The sequence below is a fragment of the Chinchilla lanigera genome, unplaced genomic scaffold (genome assembly GCF_000276665.1).
Source record: "Chinchilla lanigera isolate Chin_1 unplaced genomic scaffold, ChiLan1.0 scaffold00086, whole genome shotgun sequence".
Classification (NCBI taxonomy): domain Eukaryota; kingdom Metazoa; phylum Chordata; class Mammalia; order Rodentia; family Chinchillidae; genus Chinchilla; species Chinchilla lanigera.
The window spans coordinates 493,913-503,312 of record NW_004955487.1 but is presented as its reverse complement, the minus strand read 5'-3'; the positions used below and the strand labels follow the sequence as shown (position 1 = coordinate 503,312).

General features: G+C 57.2%; 1 protein-coding gene across 1 annotated transcript in view; it reads left to right on the top strand.

The window, feature by feature from the left end:
• Positions 1 to 9,400, top strand: part of Tpo (thyroid peroxidase) — a gene marked incomplete in the record, with an annotated part of 45,259 nt that overhangs the window by 26,975 nt on the left and 8,884 nt on the right. Inside the window, 7 exon segments of the mRNA XM_005404339.2 lie at positions 699 to 828; positions 2,062 to 2,247; positions 3,795 to 4,307; positions 4,716 to 4,974; positions 5,908 to 6,078; positions 7,546 to 7,783; positions 8,360 to 8,568. Of these exon segments, the coding sequence (XP_005404396.2) occupies positions 699 to 828; positions 2,062 to 2,247; positions 3,795 to 4,307; positions 4,716 to 4,974; positions 5,908 to 6,078; positions 7,546 to 7,783; positions 8,360 to 8,568 (1,706 nt within the window).

Sequence of the window (9,400 nt, the reverse complement as noted above, 5' to 3'; positions counted from 1 at the left end):
GATCCTCCTGCCTCGGCCTCCCAAGTGCTAGAATTACAGGTGTGCCCCACCATGCCCGGCATTCCCAGCTCATTCTCTTTTTTTTGCAACAGGTTCTTACTCTTACTAAGCCTACCCAGGCTGGGCTCAAACTTGAATGCCTGTACTGCCACAGCCAGCCTGACTTTATCTTTAATTCTGATAAATTAATACCTATTTCCTTGACAACCATTTGACTACCTAATTTAGAGCTATGTAGTAAGTTCCCAAGTGCCTTATTTCTAGCAGAAACTTTGTCCTCATGAAAAGGGCACGGGTAAGAGAAGGCACAGTGCCCCGGGTGGACCACTAAGGCCTGGATTAAAGCTTTTTCTGAGGACAGAATCACAGCCTTACAGTTCAGAGCAGCCACCATCTGAGCTCGGGAAACGCTACCTCCAGTGTATTCTGGAGGGGTGAGAGGCTCACCTTTGAGAAGGAGGCTGAGGCAGGCTACTAGGAAGCGGCAGTGGACAGGATCCCGCACGGCAGGGCACCTTGAGGTGGTTCTGGCACAGGAAGGGGTGGGTGGACTTGGGCGCTGGAAACGGATTCTCTCCTGGCACCCCTGCCCCGCCTCCCTGGAAAGGCTGTGTGTGCCCGTCTCCCAGCACAGCGGGCCACATGGCTGTGTTCTGTCTTCCCTGCATTTCTAACAGCCCCTGTGTTCCGCCCTGCAGGGAACACCCTACCTGGGGCGCCTCCAACACTGCCCTGGCCCGATGGCTCCCCCCAGCCTATGAAGATGGCTTCAGCCAGCCCCGGGGCTGGAATCCCGACTTCCTGTACCACGGCTTCCGGCTGCCCCCGGTTGGTATTGCAGTGCCTGGCTTCGCCTGGGGTGGGGCTGGCTCACCGTGGTGCAGGCAGATCCCCCAGGTCTCCCCAGCCTGTGCTTCTCAGGGCTTCTGGTTCTCCAGTCCTTAAGCTGCATCATGTGTTGCTGTGAAGCTTAGGGACAGGAATGGTTCAGCCAGCCAGGGTGACAGGAGCCAGCAGCCTCCCTCTCACACCTTTTCTCTGGATGAGCACCTCACTGATTTTAGATGAATGCGTTTCCTCATCAGGGGGAAGACCGGGCCCATACCTAGCCACTGATCCATTCACTCCCTATGTAAAGGTGAGAGTATTGCTTTCTTTCTGGAGGCAGCTTCATCTGTGAAACATGCTTGTGCCCAGGCTACTAATCAAAACATGGCCCACATTGCCCCTTGTCTCTCCACCCATACCAGTGGCTGACCCAGCCTGTGTGCCTTCTCCCACCTGTGCTGAGAATGGAACCCAGGGCCTTCTCACTGACCTATACTCCCAGCTGTATTTATTCGTGAGACAGGGCCTCACTAAGACATTAAGTTGCCCAGGATGGGCTCAAACTTGCAACTGTTCTGCCCCAGCCTCGCAGCATGCAGGGATTACTGGTGTGCACCACCACACATGGCCCATTTGCTCTTACGCCCTGTTCCACTTCGCAGCCTTCAGACACCTGACCCCAGGCGCTGGGCCAAGCCCGGAGAACACGACAGTATCAGGGCTGCCCAGACCAGTTGCCCATGGGCACCATGACCATGCTATCCCACAGAGATGAGCATGGCAGAGGTGGCTTTTCCAGGGAGCTGTTGAGCGAGAGGACCAGGTGTCCCAGAAGCTGAGGAGGACCAGTGGGTGCAGCAGATACAGAAACCTACGGGGGAGAGGACAGCTCAGGGCTCCTGTCCACCCTTCACTCATCCTTCACTCTCTGCCACCCTCTGGACCCTCCCTGAAATGGGGTGGGCTCTCCTCCCCATCTCATGCCAGACACTGGATGGGTCCAGTCCTGAGGGGTCTGCAGTGCTGAGAGTTGTGGTACTGTGAGCCCTAAGCCCTCTTTGAAGGTGCTCTGTCCGGGTCTGTCTGCCCGGCAGTGAAGCTCTCCCCAGCACACCACAGGGAACAGGGCTTCCGTGGGCCTGAGACAAGAACCCCATGGGAGAGGTCACCGGTACCTCCCTTCAAAGCTGCAGGGCCTTCCTGGGTCATGACGAGCTGGTCTCTGCTCACCAGGTACGAGAGGTGACGACGCAAGTGATTCGGGTTCCAAATGAGGCGGTGACTGAAGATGACCAGTATTCCGACTTCCTGACGGTGTGGGGACAGTACATCGACCATGACATAGCGCTCACCCCACAGAGCAGCAGCGCCGACTGCCAGCTGGCCTGTGAGAACCGGAGCCCCTGCTTCCCCATACAGGTAGCGTCCAACACCTTGACTTTTACTTCGAGACTAACCAGGGCCATTTGAGAAATGAAGCAGAGAAGTGCAGAATGAAGTACAAAGTCTCTGTCTTCCACATCAGGAGGTGCTGGGCTCCAGGATGGAACACATTAGCTATGTGTACCTAGGTCTGTGGTCCCTAGAAAGAGTGCGATGTTTCTCGCCTAACTGTGGAGCAACTGTGTACTCCATCAAGATCCCAGAAACAATTTAAATGTGAGTCATCGAAGATGGCTTAACTCTGGTATACCCAGAAGTCAGTGCAACTTCAGTCATGTTGTAAAATGATATACAAATGGTAAAGTGTTTTCTGGATTAGAAAATTTGTAGGAGAGTCTCCCCATTGTACTCTAAAGGGATCCAGCTTGATCTCTGTGCTGGTAGCAGATGGAAAGGACAGGAAGTTCTTAGTGAGTCTGAGGCAGGATGGGACTTTGAGTCCCAGTGAAAACCAGAAAAGGACCTACATGATCTCTTGCATCTGTGTTTGCGAAATATTCCCAAGGCAAACAGGTCCCACAGGCGCATGAGACTGTAGATTAAATGCAGTGTTTTAGGCATCTGACACCCAACTGGTGCTGTGACAGCTGGGTCTCAGGACCTGCCCTTGTCCTTACCCGCTTCTGGCTCTGCAGGGAGAGATGTAGCCAGGCCATGGCAGGAAAGAGCACCTGGCTCTGAACACAGTCGGGACTCAAGTAATCTGCTTGGAAAACCTAGATGGATAAAGAGCAGATGTTCTTGCAGGATAACTGAGCCACTTCAGGTGTTTACAAATGCACTGTTCAGATTCTGGCTTGGCCACTGACCTCAGCAGGCTTGTGACAGGTCTCAGGGTGTGGGCTCCTGACAGATACATCCCCAGTGTCTGCCACAGTGGGATCTAAATGGTGCTATCATTGCTTATTTCTCCGCAACTCTTAATTTAACTCTTACAACTTGCTGATCTGATGGGTCAAACAGACGGGTCTTGAATTTCACATTACTAGTGAATCAAAGCCTCCCTGTCTTCCCAATTTCTATGAAGTTGTTCCATTTTTATACACAGTCAGCCACACACCACACTGGCTCTGGGCAAGGAATCCGAAGGTGAATCCATGATTATATGGACACCACCGAGGTACTTCCACCTCCACCTCCCTGCCTGGGGTTGTCTTCCAAATATGTGGTCTGGAGCAGCCAGAATCGTCATTGTCTGTCGCGTGCTGCACACAGAGCGAGAATATTCCTTGCGTGTTCTAGAGCTCAGTCCTTAGTTATACAGCATTGCTTGCCTTCTGGCTTTGGTGCCATTTTGCACAAAATAAAAAATTGTGATAGGTTATTTATGACGTGCAAACTGTCGTCCAACCCACATGTCCTCCCTAACTGAAGGTCCCTCAGATGATAAAGCAAAGAAATAGCGTTCACGGCAGTTGGGCAGGCCCAAGCGGATGGGACAGGATGTGAGCCAGGGTCTTCTGTCCCTGGGTGCTGTCCTGGGTGGGCCGAGCGAGGTAACCGGGTCTCCTCCGTCGCTGCAGCTCCCCGCCGACACCCCGCCGGTTCCCCAGTGTCTGTCCTTCTCTCGCTCGGCGGCGGCCTGCGGTTCAGGGCTGCGTAGCGCGCTCCTGGCCAACCTGTCAGCGGCGGCCGCGCGGCAGCAGATGAATGCGCTCACCTCCTTCCTCGACGCCTCCACTGTCTACGGCAGCTCCGCGGCCGCAGAGCGGGACTTGCGCGACTGGACCGCGGGGCCCGGGAGGCTCCGGGTCAACGCTCGCCACCGCGATGCCGGCCGCGCCTTCCTTCCCTTCGCGCCGCTGCGCACACCCGCTGCCTGCGCTCCTGCGCCCGGCGCGCCGCGCCTGACCCGCATGCCCTGCTTCCTGGCTGGCGACGGCCGCGCCAGCGAGGTCCCCGGGCTCGCAGCCCTGCACACGCTGTGGCTGCGTGAGCACAACCGCCTGGCCGCGGCGCTCGAGGCCCTGAACCCGCACTGGAGTGCGGAGACGGTGTACCAGGAGGCGCGCAAGGTGGTGGGCGCTCTGCACCAGGTGAGCGCGCGGGGGATAAGGCACCCGGGTGGATCCCCGCAGGGTCACTGTGCACGTCCCCAGTGGGTCCTCACGAGGTCATCCTGTGCGCTACTAGTGGGTTCCTTCAGGGTCACCGTGCTCACTGAGTGGGTACCCACGTTTGCCATCGGTCCCAAGAATGGGTGGGAGGGATCATGATGGGCACCTGTGGCCCTATGTCCTCACCTGGGGGTGTCTCCTACCGTGCACCTGGGAGCCTGTGTCCCTACCTGGAGATGCCCTCCCTCCTGCAGTGCTCTGTCTCGATGACTTGGAGCAAAGAGCTGTTATGAAGGCGGGGGTCTTCCCTGTCTCTAACTGTAAGCATCTTCTGCCCTGGCTGTCCTAGGCTAATCCTATGCCCCCCACCCCATTCTGTGTCTGCAGATCATCACCCTGAGGGATTATGTGCCCAGGATCCTGGGTCCCGATGCCTTCCGGCAGTATGTGGGCCCCTATGAAGGCTACAACTCCACTGTGAACCCCACAGTATCCAATGTATTCTCCACGGCCGCCTTCCGCTTTGGCCATGCCACCATTCACCCACTGGCGAGGCGGCTGGATGCCACCTTCGAGGACCACCCAGACCTCCCCCCGCTGCTGCTGGGGGACGCCTTCTTCAGCCCCTGGAGGCTCATCCAGGAAGGTGGGACCTGTCCTCTGTGCTGGCCAGGACTTGACCTGTCCCTGGTCTTGCAGCTGACACGGCCAACCTGGCCCCAGCACAGGGTCTCTGTGGCTCTTTTGGCTGATACGGTCCAGATTATCAGTGTTTGTGGGGGTAAAATATGTTCTAAGCTTCTTAAAAGGTGAACTGTTCATCAGAAACATCCCGTTGTGTTTCTGAGGTTCTTTGGCACTCAGGATAAGTTCTCAGGTGTAGGGTCTTTCCTCTGAGGGTGCAGACAATGGAGTAGGAAGCTCCTTTTACGGCGGTGCATGGCCCGTGACACCAGGCTTGCTTCACCACCAAGTGCTGCACTGCTGTCTGGCTAAGAGTCACCCCACGAGCTTTAGGGTGCTGATGACCCAGGTCCCCTTGGAAGCAGAAAACATTTGAATTCCCTGGTTAGATTCTGGAGGGTTATTTTCATCTTTTGTTTCTGTGCCTTTCCCCGTGTTCTTCCTGGCTGCCTGGAATGTTCAAAACCGGTCACTTCCTGTCAGGGGCTTCTGTGAGGAGGACCCCAGGCCTTCCCAGGTGGTGGATGGGCTCCCTGGGTCTCCGACAGCTCCTGGGCCACCACACGTCTGCTCCTCATTGTTCCACGAAGTGGAGCCCAACAAATGATCATAAAGTCTGTGCTTCTGAGAACCAAGGGAAAGACATCGGGACAAGAGCCCATCTCCCTGTGACCTTGAAGGGCTGTCCCCAGTACCCAGCATGGTCAGCACCAGCTCGGTGGCTAACCCACCACCAGCAGCATCCCGAGGGGTTCTGGAAAGTGTGACTCACACACGGTGACTCACGAATTTGCACAAAGGTGTTTTTTTAGAACAAAGGGGCCCTGTGATTGAGAAATCACTATGGTGTTTCTCCACATACAGCAGGGACTCAGTTGCGTGTGACCTTGTCCAGGTGGTGTGGACCCCATTCTGCGGGGCCTTCTTGCCAGGCCGGCCAAGCTGCAGGTGCCCGAGCAGCTCATGAACGAGGAGCTGACAGAGAGGCTCTTTGTGCTGTCCACTCCCGGCTCGTTGGACCTGGCATCGCTCAACCTGCAGAGGGGCCGGGACCACGGCCTGCCAGGTGTGTGGCCCCTTTGGACGGTGCCTCCTTGGTGCGCTAGAACCCTGTCCTCTGAGAAATGGGTGAAAAGGAAACTCTGGCTGCAGACCTGTCGCCAGCCTCAGAGCTGTGGGCGATCAGAGGCTTTGCTTCCTTCATCGAAAGAGGTGGCCCCCAGCCACTGCAGAGGTGCTCAGACCCCAGCGGGAGGAGCCTGGGCTGCGGTGAAGGAATTAGGGCAGTGGATCTTGGCAAGCGCATGCCTGGCACCCCAGGAAGTTTCTGGGAGGGTGGATGCCCCACTCCTCTCCTTCTTGTCCAAACCACTGCCCTGGGGCCCGCAGAGACCATGCCGTGCCTCAGAGCTGCGCTTGACCATAGGTCCAGTTCGACCACTGACTGTGCCCCCAGGCCTGCAGAGCCCTGTGCTCTGTCCTCTGCCTATGTCCCACCCTTTCCATCCATCCTGTGTCCCTTGCGGCGGCGTCCTCCTCCCTCAGCCTCCATGGCCCTTCCTGAACCCCAGCCCACTGGGACCTCACCCACTGGACTCATGTAGGGTTCAGCTGTCTGCCCTGTCCTCCGTGCACTCCTGGTGTGCATTTACACCACACAATTGCTGAGCATGCACTGCGTGGTACCAGGCCAGGGGAGAGAGGAGGCAGAGTCTTAGCATGAGGCCTGCAGAGGGCAGGATGGGGAGCAAGGGAAGGGCAAGGAGTGGGGTGCAGGGAGAGCTGTGCAGAGGGTGCCTGGGAGGGCAGGAGGGAGGGATCAGGGGCAGAGGGTCCTGGAGGGGGTAGCTGTACAGGGTAGGGCCCTGGGAAGCTCCCAGGAGGGTTCCTAGGGAGGGCACAGTCAGCAGCCCAGGAAAGCTGGAACCCGGGCAGAGGCTTTGGGAGGGAGCAGCTTGGGCACTGGATCAGTGGGCAGAGGAGGACAGAGAGGAGCCAGGCACCAGACCACAGCAGGGCCTCTCTGGCCCTGCCCAGAAGGGGAAGGCGTGCAAGGTCTTCAATGCATGGGGTGATCAGGCCGGCCGGAGAGGTGTGCCTGTCCATGTGCCCCTTTCCCTATGTGTGTGTGTGTGTGTGTGTGTGTGTGTGTGTGTGTGTGTGAGGGGGGAGAACCGTGTTCCCTGTGGGTGTCTAGGGCCGATGGGGAGCACAGACTCTTGAGGGTACAGCTTGCTCTGAAGCTCTGTAGAGCACTGGAGCATTGCACACAGTAGCAGGAGCCCCGGCCCCGCCTCCAGCCTTGACCTCAGCCCTTGCCCTTGCCCCTGCCCGTCTGTGAACACAGACTCTTCCAGAGAGAACTGAGTCTATGCTGGACAAATGTGCTATGCTGCAGGGACAGTGACATGGGGCTATGACATGTCACTGTGCTTCGGGGAAGGTCAGGCAGGCACTGTGCAGCTGCAGCACCAGGGAGGGGGTGAGAACCCCCAGTTTCGGAGTCTGAAGCCTAGCCCGTCCTCCCGCGCAGGGTACAATGCATGGAGAGAGCTCTGCGGCCTGCCCAGGCTGCAGACCCCGGCAGAACTGCGCAGGGCCGTCGCCAACAGGAGCGTGGTGGACAGGATCATGGCCCTGTACGGGCACACGGACAACATTGACGTCTGGCTGGGTGGCCTCGTTGAGGACTTGCTGCCGGGGGCCCGGACCGGCCCTCTGTTTGCCTGCATCATTGGAAAGCAGATGAAGGCCCTGAGGGACGGGGACAGGTGGGTGCCTGAGGCGGCTAACTCCTGTCCTGCAGGCAGGAGGAGAGCAGCCAGGTCTGGGTTCAAACACTAGCTCCCTTGTTCAAGGCGTAGGGGGCCCAGGCAGGTCATCTCTGGGGTGGTTACAGAGTGAAAGGCACACAAAGTCTCCTAAGCATTTAAAACCAAACTATCACCGATTTCCCATATTTCTAATCACACAAGCAGACATCTGGTAAAATCAAATTGTTTTTCACTGGTGACGGACTGTCTTCCCAATCCATCATGGATTTAGGTCTCTATCACATTCCAAGGGAGTTTGTTCCCAAGTAGGAAGGGAAGCTTATATGACAAAGAGAACTAAGTGCTTATGGGCCTCCCATCAGGAGCTTAGGGGCCTTGGTCAGAAGTCAGTGGTTTGAGGGGACAGTGAGGCGTTGTTTCCTAGTGTCCCTGTTTCCCTGGAGGTGGGAGCTGCAGGCAGCACTTGGGCCTGGCCCACAGCAGCCCAGTTGGATGCCAGGGCTCTTGTGCCACTGCACTTATTCCGGAAGCAGCTTGTGCTGGCCCGGCCGCTCACCCGCGCCTCCTGTGCAGGTTGTGGTGGGAGAACAGCCCTGTCTTCACAGAAGCGCAGCGGAGGCAGCTGGGGAAGCACTCGCTGTCCAGGGTCGTCTGCGACAACTCCGGCCTCACCCATGTGCCCAGGGATGCCTTCCGTGTTGGGCGGTTCCCCCAGGACTTTGAGTCCTGTGAGCACATCCCTGGCCTGGACCTGGAACCGTGGAGGGAGATGTTCCTGCAAGGTGACCCTTGTTTTTGTGTCACAGCACAGACTGAGCCAGAGCTAGTGTACCTTCTCATCCAGGTTTACCCCATACTCCTGAGAAATCGCCACTGGCCCAGCCTTCCCACCCATCCCCCCAAGACAAGAAGGACAAGAGCTGGGGGTGTGGCTGTGATGGCCCTGGGCCCTGTCCACACTCAGACCCTGAGCACTGTGCTGCACGAGGAAACTCATGAACCCCATCTCTGTGCACGGGGTGGTCCAGAACCCACAGGTGGACATGGGCAATGCCATGGGCAGTGCTGGGGACAGCACATGAGATTGCACCTTCTTAAGAGCACAAACTGATCAACATCGGGCTGCATAACAGATGTAGGACTGACCAGGAGCCTCAGGCAGGGCCACCTGGCCTGGCTCTGCAAAGCGGATGTCCTGACCTTGGCTTTGTTCTGCACATGGTCACGGGGAAGACCACAGCAGGCCCACACATCTTCACTCCCATGCAAAGCCTGCTCTTCTGACATTGTGTGACACAGCTCTGTGCCACGCAGGACTGGGCTCTACACAGGTGCTCAGAAATGAGTTACCATTACCTCTTGCAGAGGCTGGGGCCCAATCGCAGAAAAACACACACACATACACGCACACACATGGACAGACACTTGCCTTTACAGTATTTCCATCCGAGATGAGGAAGCAAATCTTCCCTTCCCTGAGGGCCCCAATCTCCAAATGTGGTGCCTTCTGGGGTGCGGGGACCTAGGCTGGTGCGTCTTAGGGGATGCCCTTCAGCCCTGGCCTGGGATGTTGGGCTGTGGCTGTTCTTCTGTAGTTGGCTTTGTTTTTTTTTT